Source organism: Pseudoliparis swirei, chromosome 8 (assembly GCF_029220125.1).
Source record: "Pseudoliparis swirei isolate HS2019 ecotype Mariana Trench chromosome 8, NWPU_hadal_v1, whole genome shotgun sequence".
In the NCBI taxonomy this organism is placed as follows: Eukaryota; Metazoa; Chordata; class Actinopteri; order Perciformes; family Liparidae; genus Pseudoliparis; species Pseudoliparis swirei.
Window position 1 is genome coordinate 6,784,873 of NC_079395.1, and position 18,088 is coordinate 6,802,960.

The 18,088-nt window shown below is 40.0% G+C and overlaps 2 protein-coding genes across 4 annotated transcripts in view; both read right to left on the reverse strand.

Annotated features, from left to right (window-relative positions):
- Window positions 1–426: 426 nt before the first annotated feature.
- On the reverse strand, window positions 427–14,035 carry lrrcc1 (leucine rich repeat and coiled-coil centrosomal protein 1). Of its 2 annotated transcripts, XM_056421416.1 has the most exons (19): window positions 13,721–14,035; window positions 13,146–13,351; window positions 12,942–13,007; window positions 12,662–12,829; window positions 10,939–11,105; window positions 9,724–9,915; window positions 8,703–8,896; window positions 7,753–7,924; window positions 6,798–6,946; window positions 5,730–5,934; window positions 5,296–5,435; window positions 4,808–5,009; window positions 4,042–4,227; window positions 2,748–2,922; window positions 2,235–2,398; window positions 1,727–1,935; window positions 1,350–1,487; window positions 952–1,087; window positions 427–704 (listed from the first exon to the last, which is right to left on the reverse strand). In XM_056421416.1, the coding sequence occupies exons 1-19, from the start codon at window positions 13,762–13,764 to the stop codon at window positions 594–596; spliced, it is 3,024 nt and encodes a 1,007-aa protein (XP_056277391.1). In that variant the 5' UTR covers window positions 13,765–14,035; the 3' UTR covers window positions 427–593. The 2 variants fall into 2 exon arrangements, with proteins under 2 accessions (XP_056277391.1, XP_056277392.1); XM_056421417.1 differs by lacking the exons at window positions 10,939–11,105; window positions 12,662–12,829; window positions 12,942–13,007; window positions 13,146–13,351; window positions 13,721–14,035 and adding an exon at window positions 10,034–10,074 and having other exon boundaries at window positions 8,703–8,915.
- A 2,820-nt stretch (window positions 14,036–16,855) lies between these two features.
- Window positions 16,856–18,088, reverse strand: part of LOC130198584 (RNA-binding Raly-like protein) — a 40,709-nt gene continuing 39,476 nt past the window's right edge. Inside the window, exon 8 of one of the 2 annotated variants that reach the window (XM_056421804.1) lies at window positions 16,856–17,542. In XM_056421804.1, coding sequence (XP_056277779.1) covers window positions 17,459–17,542 — 84 coding nt within the window. In that variant the 3' untranslated portion in view covers window positions 16,856–17,458. The remainder of the gene's footprint in view (window positions 17,543–18,088) is intronic. The other variant, XM_056421806.1, reaches the window with a different exon arrangement.

Sequence of the window (18,088 nt, forward strand, 5' to 3'; positions counted from 1 at the left end):
AATGGAACCCGGGACTGACTGACTGTCACCCCCAGGACTACCACCTCTTCTTCCACCTTCCTCTCCTCCTTCTTCCCGCTCCTTCCTCTTCCTCCTCCTCCCTCTTCCTCCCACTCCTCCTCCCTCCTCCTTCTTCTTCCCTCCTCCACACACGTCACTTTAACATGCACTTTAACTTGAGGCCTCCTCCACACACATGCCACTTTATTTGCATGCACTTTAACTTAAACACACGCCACGCGTAACATACACTTTTAACTAAAACACACCACTTGAAGCACACACCCAAACACTTTCACATTATTTGTTGTCTTTCTGTCGTGTTGATTGTTGTTTGTTTGTCATGTCCAAATGTTGCACCTTCCACCAAAAAAAATTCCTCGTTTGTGTAAACATTCCTGGCAATAAAACTGTTTCTGATTCTGATTCTGATGCTCAAGAGTGCATTTATTAGATAAAATCGTGATGTACTAAAATACAACAATAACTTAACATAAAACATGTTTACAAACGGGTACATTTATTCATTAAAAAAAATGAGATTCTAATTTAAATTCATACATTGCCATAGATGCAAAGTCATATTTAATTTGTTAAAAGTCTCTTAGTACACTTGTGAGACGTTTCATTTTCTCTTCCGTGATTCTCTTGTTGATTTCCGTCTCCTCCAATAGCTGACGCATCTCCTCCTCCACGTCAAACACCTGAAGAAGGCACACACGTTTTTTAATTTATGATAGTTAACTACGAGAACCTTTTAGAATGGTGAAGAAGGTAAAACATTAGAAAAGCACACTGCTGTACAATATCAAACTAAGACTATCTATACCACACACCGATTCATCCAGAGTTTAGGCCGAGACTTGTGTTCATATATGTCACATATGAACACAACGGCACAAAGCACCAGTTCCAACTTTGAGGAAAACTATCCTAAGGTATATACTTTACCTTCTGATTGGCTCGTTCAATCTGTTTCTGCTTCTCATTCGCCAGTTTAAGCAACTCAGCTTGATGGGTAGCCTCGCCAGATTCTAGCTGCCGACGAAATGCATCATCCACAGAGTGGAACTTCTCTACTGCAGCTCTGCAAGACAAGCAACAAATACAACTCCATGTTATATAAGACCTTTGGGTATGTAATTACAATTATGAATCATCAAAGTTATCTAGCTTTTGGGTTTGGGAGAGAGATGAAGCGGCCGTGTTTAATAATAGTAACATCACGAGATCATGTGGGCTATTAGAAGTGTGCCTTGATAACTTCACATGTAAATGTAACAGAACAGCAGATTTTTGAAGAGTTTCAAAATGTTTGCTTGGATGTGTTATGGATGCATGTATCGTACTTGTGCGCTTCTGTTGCTTTATCTCGTTCCTCCAGCAGCAAACGTTCCTTGGAATCAAAGTTTTCCTTCATGCGCTTCACCTGGTTCTCCAGCCGAGTCAGCAGGTCTGCCTTCGCCTGCCACTTCTTTCTGGAATCACTGGTATTCAAAATAAATATGGAGTGAGAGGGGGAAAAGAACTCAACTTGATGATAGTGAAGAAACAGATCTGATCAGGTGGACGATAGAGGGAGCAGGTTCAGGTCATGAGGTGAAGTGGGCTTTATTTTAAACAAAAATCAGTTATTCATATTGAACAATACTTCCAAATTCTTTTTTTCCCTGGTTTATCTATGTTTGTGGATAGCGTCTGTGTGTGCTTGTGATGGGTCGCTTGCCTGTAAACTCTTTTGATCTCCTCTAGCTCTGCCTCCTTGTCCTCCAGCTGCTGCTTCAGCTCCTCCTTGCGCAGGATCAGATGCTCCAGCCGGTCCCTCAGCTCTGCCTGCTGAGTCGTTTCCCCTTCCAGCTGCTGCTGGGATGCCTTCTGGGCCTTGACCGCCTCCTCCTTCAGCCTACGGAGCTGATCATCACGCTCCTGCAGGGTCTAGACAGCAGTAAGACATATATTTATATATATATATATATAGAAATACATAAACCAGCTACACAGTAATGTTCAAGTTAAAATGCACAAATGCAAACTGTGGAAGGAGTGGCAGGTTCTTGTATGATGGGATTGTTTGTTTTAAGAACGAAATACTGATTTAAATAATCAAATGATGCCAGTGGAAAAGAAAAAAGGTTAATTGCAATCAAATTGTTGTTAACATTTTGAACTCCAGTGTCATTTGCCACTGCCTTCATCATTTCACGTGTTGATGGTAAAAATAAATGTAATTTTACCTCTTTGAGTTTGCGGATGGTCTCGGTCTGGTCATCGATGATCTTGGTTTTGATTTTTAGGGCATCGTTGTCCCTCTCATTCTGTTTCTTCTGCGTCTCCAGCTCAGCGGCCAGCAGCTCTATCCTTCCCTCCAGACGTCCACGATCCTGCGCCAAGGACGATCCTTGGGAAGAGAAGTACATTCAATTGTGAAATTGTCTCTCATGATATCACTTCAATGTTACACTTTATCTCTTTAACATCTATTAGTCTTTTGTCTATGTTTATCTACTGGATTCCTTTTTTATTTACTTTAATTTCCTTGTTATATTGCAGCTTAACACCTTGTAAGTAGCATCCTGTGTTTGTTTTTCCTTGGGAAGTCTACTGTATACGGAGTGTTTCTTACAAATGACCACTAGGGGACAGGCTTTACTCGTTACGGATACAAAATAAAACATCAGCACATACATTATTGCTCATGTCTCCTTCATACTAACTAAAGTGAGTGATTCATCCTAGATGCCTCCCACCTTGCTGAGCGAGCTCCTGGCCCCAGATCCTCCTCTCTGTCCTGAGGCCATCGATCACCGATTCCTGCGCTGTCAGCTGGGACAACAGTCGAGCCTTGTCCTTCTTGAGCAACTCGAGCTGCAGACCGAGACGCCGATCCTGCGCCACCTCTGTTTCCAAAGAATGCAGACGGTTCTGGCAGAGGGACAGCACCGAGACAGCACTGGTGAAAATTACAAATGACCTCCTAATTGCATCAAATAAAGGACTCATCTCTGTACTGGTCTTGTTAGACCTTAGTGCTGCGTTCGACACTATTGACCATGACATCCTATTACAGAGACTGGAGCAGTCGATTGGCACCGCATTAAGTTGGTTTAAATTCTACTCATCAGATCGATCTCAATTTGTATTTGTAATTGATGAAGCCTCGATGACCACCAACGTTAGACATGGAGTTCCACAAGGTTCTGTCCTTGGACCAATTTTATTTACCCTATATATGCTTCCTTTGGGCAATATTATCAGGAAACACTCAATAAACTTGCATTGTTTTGCAGATGATACTTGATCCGATATGAGATCCTGGGACCGGGATGTCATATGTGTACTGATTGTAAAGCCCGCCGAGGCAAATTTGTAATTTGTGATTTTGGGCTGTGTAAAATAAAGTGAATTGAATTGAAACAGACAGACAGACAGACAGACAGACAGAGAGTTTTAATGATCAACAGCCATCTGTCACGGCTGACAGATGGAAAGGCAGCTGGACCATTCAGCATTCATGAGGTCCTCAAAGTCTCCTAAAGGCTCAGCCTGAACAATATGACTGATGCCCAGAACTGTTTATCTCGACTGTATCTTATTAACAGTGTTGGGCAGTAGCGGCGCAACATATAGAGGCGTTAATATTTATATTACATTTGTCTGTAGCCCCGCTAGATTGTCGCTGTTTTCGGAACTAAATCGCTTTTTTGTAGCTTAGCTCTTTTATTGATCAGGATTATTGATATTATGTATCATCCACACAAGCTACATTAATGATGCTCAAGCGCAGCAGTTTTCTCCTGCGGTCTGGAATAAAACTGCAGTATGTGTACATTTAGCTGACAGCTGGGGTGACGTGACACTGTGATCACGGACCAATATTAGACTAATGCCTGTGACGTCTCTGCTTAACTTAATGTAAAGGTGGCAGAGGGTGAGGACGGCCAGGAGTTGAGTTGCACGTACACTGTTTAATTATACTAATATGCTACAGACAGAGTAGTATGTGTACATTAGTGCAAGGCAAGTGTATTCTCTTGTCTGTACCTTGAGATCAGTGACAGCATCTCTCTTGGCTTTGATGAGATCAGTGATGCGGGACTTCTGTTCTTTGACCATGGCTGTGAGCTCCTGCACCAGGGACCCGGATTTCTTCTCCCTCTGTTGGGTCTGGTCGAGGCTCGCCTTGAGCCCCAACAGCTCTGCAGCCATCTGATCACAAACCTCCTTCACCTACAGAAGCAGAGCGGCGACCAGGAATCAAATGAGTATTGAGAGTTGAACAGAATGAAGCACTTTGGTTGGAGCATTAACTGATTCGACAATGTGATCAATCAATGTCACATTCTGACAGAAGAGGTTTCAGAGTTACGTATTGAAAAAAAAAGCTTCTTTTTTTTCTAAAGGTTTCCATTAGTGAGCGTTTGACTCACAATCTGAATCGTATTCAGTCTTTTTCAAAGGTCATAGGTTTAAGCCTTGAAGTAAAAGTGTGTGAGCAGTAGCACTCGGGACTAGATTACATTTTGTGCAGAATGCGTGAATAAAATCATGAAGAGAAGATTGATTCAAATCCAATCCTTTCTTTCTTTGGGAATTACAGACTACTTGTCCAGAGTCAGACGACCCTAATTCAATCTCAGCTTTAACACTAACGCTAAATCTATCTAGATTGGGGTCAATTCTAGGTCACTCATTTCCCTTTTTACTGGACACATTAATAATGTATCAGCTTAACTGCACACAGAATGTAGAGACAACCCTGCAGTGATGACAGGCCACCTGTATGGCATGCATCCATCTTAAATCAGACCTCAGAGAAGCGAGCAGCCTCGATGGTAAGCGCCATGCGGAACTCGTCCTCCAGAGCAGCGTACTGTTTCCTGCCCTCTGCCAGTTTCTCCTGCAGCTCCACCTCCTTGTGGCCGTGTCTCTGGTCCACTGATGCAACTTCTTTCGCCACTGCCTCTCTGAAATCTGCCCCGCCAGGCTGCAACCGTAAATCCAGCTGTTTCCTGTGAAGCAACACAAACAAGCATGGTACACCGAGCTGTTCTGAAGGCTGCTGGCGCCTCAACACAAACAGGGGAGCATGTAAATGAACATCTGTGGGTCATAACATAAAAAATCCAACTGTATAGTTAAAATAAATCCAAAAGATTAAAAATAAATAACCTTCCATGTAAAAAACAAAGTAAATCTATTCCCACATGTTTTAGATTGTATTCTTTTAATGGGGGAGCGAGTTGATATTATGCAACACTCCTACCAGGGATTGAGAATAAAATCCTGTAGGTGTACCTGTGCTCTTGTTCCCTGGATGCCAGCAGTTCATGCAGCTGCTGCATTTTGTCTTTGTACTGACGCACTGAGGCTCTCTGGATGTCCGACTCTCTCCTCAGAGCTCCTGCCTTGTTCTCCAGCTCCTGGAGGCGCTTCATCTGAGGAGGGTTTTATTAGATACGGTCGGAGCTGAATGTGATCGCTCTGCTGAATCTTTTAATCTGGCTGCATACATTCCCCCTGCAGGAGAGATCACTGAATTTCTACGCTGGTTTAATTAAAAACAATCGTAACATTGGGAGTCAACATGCTCAGTTATGGGGAACAGAAACAGCGTGATGTTTTCAAAATGTATGACTGGGTTGCTCCGAGGGTGCTCGGATTTCCTGACTGAATGAACACTTATGTGTATCAAAATGGCAATACAAGAGTTCTCAGGTATACTACTGTACCTCCTCAGCCTGCTGGCGGGCTCTGCGTGCCTCTTCATGGGAGATGCTTTCCTCCAGCCTGCGCAGTGCAGTCTTGTGTTGATCGCCATTGCTGCGGGCCTGTTCCAGCTGCTGGGTTAGGGACTGACACCTCCCCTCCAGCTCCTCTCCACGAGTCTGCAGGTCAGAGCGGCCCGACCGCTCCCTCAGCAACAGTTCTTTCAGTCTGTATGGGGAGAACACACCATGAGAGCAGCACGAGGAATACCCTGTATGGCTGTTTTGACTGTCTATGGACAACCCCTTCCAATTGTGTGATGCCCTTCATTGTCTGCTGTTAACTGCTGAAGAATGTGACATTACAGCATAGTCCAAATTGTGTCTTAAGGAAGAGAAAACATATATAGTTAAAATGGAAAGAGGAAAAAACATATAAGAGCTGTCTGGTTAAAAAAAATAAAAACATGAGAGAACACATAGAGAAATTAGGAAACAGTACAACCTACAATGACCGCACGTCAACAGTAGCTGCCGTGTTCACTGTCATTACACAGCGACGGTTAAGATGGATTAATGTAATGCAGCGGACATATGCTTGTCACCGAGCTTCTAATTACAATCATAAGTCAGATTTATCTCAGCAGGGTGTGATGCTTATAATACGCACACCTGGTATCTATGAATGCAGTGTCAAAGACAAACAGTCTCACATATAGGAAGGAGTACATGTTGGGTGCGTAGGTTAAGGAGGTTTATACTAATAGCTTTAACATCGAAGGATACTTTACTTGCAGGCTTACTTTAGGTTTTGGAGTAATAGAGCCACAATGTGAGGATGTTTAATGGTGGGACGGATACTCATTGTTTAAGAATGAGACAGGCAGCGCCGTGGTCTCGGGAGAGCCAAAACAAAATATGAAAAGGGCGGAAATAGATGAGAATTCATGATGCAGTTGACAACTAAAATCCACAGAGAGGAGTCCAATCATCCCTTTTCCTTGTGAGATCTGCTTCAGAGCTACTGCAGTGTTTCCTGTGGAGGTTTGTGTGCAAACGAGCATCTGTGTGTCCAGCCGGTTTCCCTCTTACCGGTCGGTGGTGTGCAGGGCCATGCTCTGGAGGTCTTTCTCCTCCCCGACCTTTGTCTGCAGGCACTTTAGATCCTCTGTTAGTTTCCTCACAGCCTGCTCAGCCTTCCAACGCCTCTCCCTTTCCTGATCTCGCTCTTCCACAATCGTCTAGCACATGGACAAATAATAAATGAGGCATAAATAATATAACATTGACTGTTTTAAAAGGTTCAAGTCTCAGTAAATTCCTGTAAAAAATAGCGATACGCTCCACCGATTTTAGACAATAAAGTCTGTTTACAGGTCCAAGGGAGTGCGATTGTGGGTAAAGTAGGCAACATGTTTTGACAAGTAAAAACAATGCTTAGTAAAAACTTTTGGTAAAAAGAAAACCTGATCTTTTTTTCTAATACAATTGTCTATCACGAGTCTGACAATGTCACAAGAAGTCAATGCTCAGTTGTTGGATAACCATAATTTCCCTTTTTTAGCATGGGCTAAAAACATTATAATATATATATATATATATTTTAGATATTTAACTGAATTCATGTCCTACTGTATTTAGTTAATATTTGTTGTGTGTGAAGCACGATGAGCTACTACTGTATGAAATGTACTAATCAAATTCATTTGACCTGACTTGACTGGGATGTAGTTTAAATCAGTGTCGTTAGGTTATTGACTAGTTTCTCAGAATTAGCAAAACGTCTAATGGAAAGTTTTAAAGCTGTTTGTTATTGTCTTCGTTTTATTGGGTATCTATTATTCTGCTCCTGAATGTGCACATTGTTTTGTATTGGTTTTGTGGAAAGAAAGTAATAAAATACAAACAAAAGTATGCTTTCACAGAGATACAAGTACAAACACCCAGAAGATGTGTATGCTCCTCTTGTACAAGAGACATAACCTTTGTCAGATTACATTACATTCAAGCTGTTGTTCCGACCACAGGTGACCTATCCATGCCGTACCCTGTAGGTTTCCTCCTCAGTCGACTTGGTTTTCTTGCTGCCTGAGGCCTCAGCAGCTCTCACAGGTCCTCTCCTCATCATCCCCGCTGAGGCTGCACCCCCTGGGCCGCCAGTCTGCCTCCTGTGCCCCTCAGCACACTTTGAACTCCTCTGTTTAGGATTCTCCTGATCGCTGCACAGAATACAAAAAGTGCACGTAAAGCGCAAGTATTGAACTAAACCAGCTGTACAATTGATAAGAAACAGCCCTCAAGCTTAATTATGGTTCAATAATGGTCAAAGCAGACAACTTGCTCACTATTATAGGTAAGAAAAGTTGTAAACAACTTTGAATTGAATTTGGAGCTAATATTTTAAAAGTCACCTTGCCTCTGATGAAGACAGTTGGGGGCTTACATAAATTAAATTGCTCAATCCTGAACGCGTTATCAGTGGCTGATGAAGCAAGATGAGGGGGTAGACCAGTAAAGCATGATCGTTAATCATGGGACTCAGATGGAAATTGTAATATCGGAGAGGAGGAAACTTTGCAATATCGCTCACAGAAGAAATTGTGTCACCGTCTTATAACCCAAGATAAAAGGGTTTCCTATCCTACAGATATATGATGATATTATGTTGCATGCCGTACAAAATGGAAATTCTCTTTGCTGCATATTGTGTTTGGCTATCATAAATGCAGGCTTTTTCAATTACACCATCATAATATGTGTATGCGTGTCATTACTCTAAAGGTACACTCTCTGATTGTGTCGTCCAATAGAGCTTCAATGTATTCACACAGTGGAGTTTTAAAACATCAACAGAGAGCTATGATGAATTTGAAGTTTGGGCTGTTTAACAAAATCTGTGCAAACTCTCTGCGGCTAAATTACTAATTTTGCATGACAAATTAATTGACGTGACAACTGAAACATGTTTTGTGCAGAGATGTACGGGTGCAACATCACCTGTCAGATTTCGGGCCCTTGATCTTGGTCGCCCTCGATGTGATGGTGTTACGATGTTTGGGGATCCTGGTGCGCCTCCGGTTTTCCTTCCCGCTGTCACACTCACTCTCTGACGTGCGGTCAGTGTCCCTCTTGGCTTTCCGTACCACTGCCACAGAGTGAGTAGGGCAACTGGATTCGTCACCAACAGGAGCCTGGTAAGAAAAATACAAACTAAATCATAAATGAATAATGTCATGTCTCGTCGGTTGTGTTAAGTTTTAGGTTTAAGTCCTGTTTTCCATGTCCTTTTATTTTGTAGTAACTGTCCTCTCTCATTTCAGAAACTTTATTTCCTGCCCCGGTGTTTCCTCGTTAGTGTGATTGTCTGCTCCACCCCTGATTGTGTCCACCTGTTCCCCATTTCCTCATGTATTTTAAGCCTGTGTCTACCTGTGTCTTGTGTCAGATCGTCTTGTCTCTTCCTGATCGCTCTTGATAGTGTAGTCTTTTGTCCTGGTTTACTTTTCCTGCATAGTTGTGATTTTGTTTTGTAATTTGTTCAAGTCTTTTTCCAGCATAGCTGTGATTTTCTGTTTTTTTATAAATCCTTTTGATTGCCCTGAACATTGGAGTCGTGCTTTTGGGTCCTGTTTTTTGAGTCGTGACAAATAAAACATAGGATATATTCGATAGACATCGCAGAATTGTTACATTTTAGAATAAAAATATGTATATGTAAAAACGTCACACTGAAGGTAAATAATTTACAAATGTGGTATCAAAACCCACGAATACTTAACCTGGAACTGACTAAGTAAGCAGAGGCCACAGGCATCTATGGGAAAAAGGTTCTATTAAATCAGAAAATGCTGAAATATTCCAGTTTCTAATAGCATTTGATTTATAACCTATTTTATAAAAGAGGATGATTACCTATCCATCCATTTTTTTCTTCTTCACACATCTCACCTGCTGTATACATCACACACATACTTCTTAATTATTGACTTAATGGCGTTCAGCAGTGTTAAATAAGCACCTTCTGGATGAGCTGGGACACCTGGTGCTCCAGTTTTCTGATGCGGTGTTCATTAACTGGGTCTGCTGGACTGGCCCCAGTGGAGCGGACCTGTGCGGCTGGATCGGTGATCGCTTTGGAGGAAATCCGCTGACGGAACTGGGTCAGCACCTCATCGATGCGGGGTGTGGTGAGAGCGACATCTTCTCTGGTCTGCAAGAGAACGAGCCTTTTTCATTTCATTGTGTTACACTGCAGCTGGTTTTGCTGAAGAGAATAAATAAATGTATTTTGCCAACTGATGCAATAAGAAGAAGAATTTGACATTTACCTCTCAATAAGCAACTTATTGGTAAGAGATCAGATTCCTTAACTTCCATTTTCCTGGTAATAAATACAGTAAATTACACAATATTCCAGCCATTCAAGGACCTCTGTGAATCTGCTATTCACAAGCACTACTTTGGTTGAAGGATGACACAGTGGCTCAATGCTCAGCACCATCACTTCACAGCAAAGTGCCGACTTAAACAATTCTCCCAACGCTTTCAGTAAACAACCATGACCTATTTTCTGTTAACATGTTGGAAAGTAAGAGGAGAGGCTCTGCAGTAGAAGCTCACACTTTGTTTCATGCGTGTGTTTATACGAATATTCCAAATATCAACATAAAGAAGTGGAATACAAGTTGGCAGTTTTTTTATGACAAATTTAGATTCTGGACTGAACTATTTTGGATACAAAATGCCACATCCATTGACAAAGACCTATTCATAATTTACTTCTCTCCGATCTCAGATCACTTTTATAGAGATAAACTTCTGTTATAAAGGGATAATGTGTAGGATTTGGTGGATTCTAGTGGTGCGTGGCTGCAGAATGCAACCAACTGAAGGACTAAATGTCCTGGACTGATAATAAATAACCCTTTCCTGAAACACTAATGAAAACCACTCTTCCTGAATATTATATTCCATTTCTGCTAATATATCCCCCAAAGTAACACACTGGCCTGTCAAAGTATTGCATATCTCTTTTATTCCTCTCATAATAAATGTTGGACATGAATGATGTGTTTTCTTCTGTGTTTTGACATGTTGTCTGGGTGAGGCTAAAATGCTTTCTGGTTAAATAAATGTTGAATCAAGAAAAGATTCAACCTGATTATGGTAATTAGAATGAAATATAATGGTATAAATATAAGGCTACTAATGGTGGTATGGCATTAAAACGTACCACTTCATTGGGACTGGTATCCGAGGACAGCAGGAGGTCCACATAATCCTCCAGACCGGGGATATCACAGGGACTCCCTGGACCTAGATGTGATGGATTACCCAGCCGGTCCAGACCATCGAGAGCAGAGATCTGTGGCAACGACTGAATAACAATCTCTCTGTAACCTGCAGCAAGACAAACGCATACATTAAAACATGACGAGACAAGAGCTGCAAGACTGTCCACGAACACCATTATGTATTATTGTCACATTCGTGGTTTATTGTTGCACAAAATCAAATAATCTGCATCTAAATGAGTAACTTCTCCTCTGTGTGTACTATCCTCATGTGCACTGTTGATGCAGCCCACCCACTGAGATATGAGCACTATAAGTGTAACTTCACGTATTGACAGCAACGGTAATAAGAATACTTTAAGTGCGCCCTCATGGATTTAAATATGTGCTTTTAACAGCTACTGCTGTGAATTCATCATAAACTAGAAGATATGGATCACGGGGGCACAGCATAACTCAAAGGAAAACACTGCAACAATTTTACATTCATATGAATTCAGTCAAAACAATTATGAAAAGATACTGACATAAGATGTCTAAAGATATACATATATCATTAATTACCATCAGTAGCATCAGTCGACATTCACTGATTTTCATTGTGCTTTCATTATTGACATTATGAAGGGAGAGTTATGAGTCAGTTATTCTGCAAAATCTAATTATCCTCTGGATTAGTGAGCAATGCATCAAAGACAACAGAGAGAGAGAGATAAGAAAAAAATCAGCCGTTTATAGCACACGAATCTGACCTATAAACTCAGTTGTCAGTTCAATTGTTATACCTTAATAAATCCTTCCTTCATGGTTATTATGGCATTCAAACTGTTTGAAGGACTTTTGATTCCAGAGTCTGGGCTGCTGTTGAATTGATAGGTGTTTCTGATATTTAGTTTACCATCATTGATAGAAACGTGGTGGACAGAATAGTTAGATTATTTGGTCAGGTTACATGCAGTTATACACACTGTCAAACTTATGCCAATATAATATATCAGTTTGGCAGGTGCTTTTTGTCCAAAGCAACTTACAATAAACATGTTTAGAGCTATTAGAGCTTTTTTTAAAGAAATGGACAAATTCTATCAAATCTTGAATAAATAAATAAATGTATAACCCTAATTGATATTTTGTATGACTCCGCTAATAATTTCATGCTCTTTCCCCCTTCTTGATGGGAATAACAGAAACGAAAGCTCGCTTGGTTCTAATGTATATATTTGTGTGTTTAATGGGGTGTGGGATGAGAATGTGTGAGCAAGGAAAATAAGAAAATTGCAAAATGGCATAACAATTGTAAATGAGAGCAGCATACATAGATTTGTCTTTACCCACAGACTCCAGGACAAAACAATGTTGATGATAGTTGGTTGATGGTTCAAAAGTTACAAGCCAAAACGGGAAGTTTGTTCTTATAGCGCGCCACCATCTGTAGAAATTGCTCTCACTTCCAGCAATGCACTGGTCATGTGTGAAGAAGATCAGATGGTTCTCGGGATTTGCAAAGGACATACCATAGGTTTTTACTTCAACCTCTTCTAACTGAACTGTCTTAAGTGTTTGTACTGATACGGTATATCTGTGAAAGGCCAATATCTACAGGTAATAATACAGTCCAACCACTAGTTATAAATACTCCAAAATAAGCGTTTTATGTCTTACCTGGTGACCGGCAGACAGCGTTGTCTCCGCCATCCTGACTCAAAGTGACCTCTCTTAAACGTTGCAATCCAAGCAAGCACTGCAGGAGGTGATCGATGTTGTCCAGGTGGTTGCCATGGAGACTGAGGTGCTTCAGCTTGTAGTCTGTGCCATGAAGGTACAACAAGCCTAAAAAAGACATCAGAAAAAAACAGCATTGACAAGTCAATTACTTGTTCGTGTTTCTATTTGAGTGGAGAGAAAGAATGACACAAGAGCGTTGAGTCGTCGTTCAACTCACCAGTGAGGCTGTTTATCTGATTGTAGGATAAGTTTAATCTTGTTAAGTTCACAAGGCCATTCAGTCCTGAGGTAAAAGGGACGGGACATTAACAACTGAGTGATTTCACAGCTCAGAGAGTCTGTAATGAAGAAGTATTACTCGGAAAACACCCACAACACTGAAACATTTATCGCCGGAGTAAAATGGTGACAAAAGACTAACCTTCAACCTTGGTGATTGAGTTACAGGATAGATTTAAAGTCCTCAAGAAAGTGAGGGAACTTAGACCCTCGATCTTAGAAATGCAATTGGAGGAAAGGTCCAAGTGACGCAGGTGCCACGCTGACGTCAGGCCCTCGATCCCCGGGATGTGATTGCAGTGCAGATTGAGTGATGTGACAGTGGGACTCAGGGGGACATCGAGCAAACTAGACAGAAAACAACAAGGACAAAGGACAGATTCACCATTGATGAAAGGTAAGATGTTGTGCCCGGACAAATCTGCTTTGCAAACTTTTTTTAAATGTAGTTTAGCAAGTTAAAATGCTGTTTAAACTTGAATGCATAAGTAATAACGATCCAATAATAATACACTAATCAGCTTTCACATGTAATTACTATGAAGGAAAGTAGGTATTCTTCTGCATTACGAGTAACGTTAACAGTCACTTCAAGTATTTGAAGTAAATGCTGCTTCTGCACTTTCACGAATGGTTTGAAGGCATATGCATTCAACGTGTAAGCTAATACAACTCAGGGCACAAGTGTTCAGGAAACTAATATAACGTAAACGTTACCTTATTATATTCTTGTCAATAAGACTCAGCTCCTTGTCTCCCATGGCGACGACACGTAGACACCGTTATGTAACGTTAACCGTTAACTAGTGTGTACTCGTCGTTAAGCATGAAGTCTGCAGACTACCTAATGACGCCTTGAGCTAAGTTAACCGAGCATCCCAGCACAAGTTTACGAGCGACCGAGTTCAGGAGGTTAACGTTTACAAAGCACAGTAACCGACGCTGGAAGAGCCGCCGAGGGCTGCGTCGTATTGTATTTAACGTTAAAATGTGTGTTGTTATTGTTATGAGCTTCTTCTCTGTCGTGGAAATTGAAAGAACCGCTTTTAGCATCGTACTTCCGGTTTCTATGACGTCGTCAACAGTAACATCCGGGACATCTGCGATACGGTGTTTACCATCCGGACGCGTTCGTCCAGTCAGAGGTGTCACCAATAACTCGGATAAGAACCAATAAATACCACAGTGTCTGTTGCAAGAAAAAGTCCCAAATGCACAACTTTATTAAAACTACAGATAAGTATTGGCATCGATATTTACTCAAAGTAGGCCTACTAGAAGGAACGGGATTCATTATGCAAAATGGCCCGTTTCAGAATCATATATATGTGCCTCTATATGACTGGATTATTTATAGATCCATTAATGTGTAGATAATGTTTTTTTTAAAGTCCATTTAGTGGCTGTTCTGGAGCTTTCGATTATATCACATGATCTCCGTAAGCAGCGAAGAAGCTATAAATAAACCGTGAGAATATATTTGTTTCCCGGTTTGTCCAGGAGTGCACTTTTAAGATTTTGGATGGTTTAATAAACCAGAAACATATAATAACATAAGCATGAGATATGTATTAAATATGTTTGGAAGTGACTAAATTTATGGAAGAGAGAATACAGGAACAATGACTCTCCATTCTGTAAACCAAATACATTTGAATGTTTACAGCATTTGTAATTATTAGGAATTTGCTATTCTAAACCCAATAATGTTGTTAATCCCTCACACGTCAGTGCTGTGCTTTTGTCTGATCCCCTGACTCTCCGTTTTTATCAGACATTTTTTCTTTTATTTACTTATCTTAAAGCTGTGAAAAAATAAAGGACATATGCGTTTGCTTGGTTTTTCACATCTTCATTCTTGATCCTCTTTAACCACCAGCTGTTTTCCTCAGAATTGCCCCCCCCCCCCCCTTTCTGGCAGCAATCCACAGTAAACAATGTGGCAAATGCAGAGAGAGAAAAACAAAGACACAAACTGTTGCAGTATTTCATGCCTGCTAAAACAAGATGTTTGTGTATAATAGAAATTATGCCTTTATCTCAATGCAAACATATATTCAAATTAAATTACTTGTTGACCTTCATCCTGCCATTTTTTTAAACAACTGAATATAATCTGCTTGGTGACACATTATTGATATATTATAAATCTCTCTCATGTCTCTCACACCCACACACTAGAATATTTCATAAAAGAACAATATATTTGATCAAACCAATCCTATTAGGCATCTCCATACCAGAATTAAACACTTACTTTAAAAAAAATGCAAATAGAAAATCAATATTGAAATTTGGATATATCCACAAACGCTTCAGACGACGGGTGGGAAATATTTTTCCATCTCACAAATATGTTTAAGCGCTTGAAAGTGTCAAGCACCAAACAAATATGTGACAAATTGGAAATAGTGCGAAGGGAAAAGTAATTTGAAGTGAAATAATTAACTTTGACAACCAAGAACAAAGAGTTTGAAAGACTTCAGCTGATGATGGAAGATTTTGCCATCTTGGCATTATTCATGGAGGAATATATTAAATGTACTGTAAATGGCTCCTTATGCTGGCTTTTGCTAAGATATAATTCATAGAACCCGAAGCTCTATATTGGACTTAATTGCTTGTGAAATAAAGCTTGCTGCAAGTTGTGCACCCTTACTCAAGCATGCTAATCACATACTGTATGTGTTATAGAGATCCTGACCCGTCATATACTCATAATTCATCTTGCAGCAAAAGGCCAGTGATTGATTTAGTTCATCACGCAGTGAACATTGTCCATATTAGAGGAGCTGCATGACTGATCATTGTACTCACTGGCTGCTAGCCAGCAATGATAGAGCCAATTATACCTGAAAACCAGCCAATGGCCCTCCTTAACCTGTGAAAATGATGATCTGGTGCTAATGAAGTGAGTGAATTAGAAATGCCATCTGCTGCAGCCCCACCGCCACTTATCGCTCAGAAGCAAGTCGTTTTCAAGGGCACTGTACTTTAAAAAAATGAAATAGATGAATTTTCTCAAAGGCAATTATAGAATATATAATTAAACTTGAGTCGAGGGAACATTTAACCATAAACATGTGGCATTATTTTCACCTTGCTACTCACATTTGTTTTGGAAACGGTTTGACGGTGGAGAGAAAAGTTACTCAGAGCGAAGCTAGTGGCACGGAGATGTTTTCCTCTACCTCAACAATGACAATGCCAACACGTCAAGGTGTTTCATGTTCACAGCCTTTACCATCTTAGTCTGTTATTAACGTTTGCTAGAACGACACAAAGCTCAGCTGAGGCTGATGGGAATGTCAATAGTTTTTTAAAATCATAAACTGAAGTAATTAACTAATTCAACATGTTACAATTCATTCTGAGGGACACATACATCTGCAACAGTGGAGAAAATATATTCTTAACTTAAGTAATGTTTCAAAGACCCTATTTAAAAAATACTCCATGAGAAGTCCTGTATTGATGTTACTTCAGTTAAAATACGCAAGTAGAATAAGTAGAATATTTTTTAAAAAGCACTGCCTGTAGCCTGTCAGACTGTAGTTTATCATTTAGTTGGTGTTACTCATGCATTAACGAGTATGCAGCAGTTAAATGTTGGTTGTGAATAACGATTATTATGCCTCTGCAGCAGCGACAGCCAAGGTCAGCATTATATTATTTTTGGGTCATTCTCATGAATATTAAAGTTATTTTTTCAAGCAGAATGTAAATATATATATATTTCTTTTACTGAGCAGAAAACCCGAAGGAAAACTAAATGTGCATTTCCCCTCCACGATTGTTTGTAGAAATAAAAGCCAACACTCTCTAGCAGGCTGTTTTTTAAAAACGTTTTGGGGAGGAATGGGTTTATTTCAATAAATGCTATAATTTATAGCTGTACAACAGACACAATGAATACAAATGATCCATAATAATAGCCACATTTTTTAACATGCTGATAGTAAAAAAAAGTTGTTTGTCAAACATAAACATAATAAAAATGCATCTTATGTATGACAAATGACAAACATGATACATACAACACTGCGTTGAGACATTATGAATAAATTACATTTCAGTTAAATGTACAAATAAAGCAAAATCACATCATTATCAGGTCTTATCTCAGTTTTCAATGCACAGAAACAGAACAAACATTACAATAAAGGAGTGTGTTTTCTTGGTTCAACTGAGTGATAACGTAACTGTATTTGTATGCACAATACAGACCATAATATATAAGCAACACAATATATCGTCCTTACTTTCCAGAAAGGCAATCAGGTTGGAGGGGAATTATAGATTGCTCTTTGCAGATGATCTTGCAGTCAACTGGAGAATATTCATAATCGGCGTTTAGATGAAGTGCCATGTTTGAATGAGGCAAACAAGCAAAAAAAAATGTTTGAAAAACTCTTCCTCTGCTTTCAGGCACTCCCGTCATCGCTTTCCTTAAATTTAAAATACATCTTCTTGATCAAGAAGGTTTTGCTGGCATCTGTTCTTCCCTCTTCTTCTCATGGAGGTTTCCTTTTTCCCCAACTTGAATAAAACACAAGACAGACAGCAGTGGTAATTCATAATAATATTATATACTTTCACAGTAAACCTAGAAACTACATTATAAACTGCATTATCTGCTAGATAAAAAACAGAGGCAGTGGGGTAGGGGTTACAATCGACATTAAAACAAACTAAAGCTTTTGATGTTACCTGCAACCACTGAGAGAGATATCCACATGAGGACACGCAGCTCATTATGCATCATCTTAACAATCAATCATGTTCAGAGCGGCTGAATAGGATTTCTGTTATCAGGCATCGAGGACAACAGGGAGGAAATATCAGCCGAGAGGCAAATTAAATCTCAAAGCTATTTGTTCATATTACATTACATTACATGTCATTTAGCAGACGCTTTTATCCAAAGCGACTTACAATAAGTGCATTTCAACCTAGAGTACAAACTAAGAACAACAAGAATACAGGAAGTAACATTTCCTCAACATAGTCGAACTACAAAAGTACCATAAGTAAGTGCTATCTAAGTGCCACTGAAGTGCTAATCTGTGTTTTAATCCAGATATA

Coding starts and splice junctions, on each gene's coding strand:
- lrrcc1 (XM_056421416.1), bottom strand. CDS start 13,764: ATGGGAGACAAGGAGCTGAGTCTTATTGACAAGAATATAATAAG. Junction 8,897..9,723: donor TGTCCCAGCTCATCCAGAAG/GTGCTTATTTAA, acceptor TTTTCTTACCAG/GCTCCTGTTGGTGACGAATC. Junction 1,088..1,349: donor AAAGCAACAGAAGCGCACAA/GTACGATACATG, acceptor CTTGTCTTGCAG/AGCTGCAGTAGAGAAGTTCC.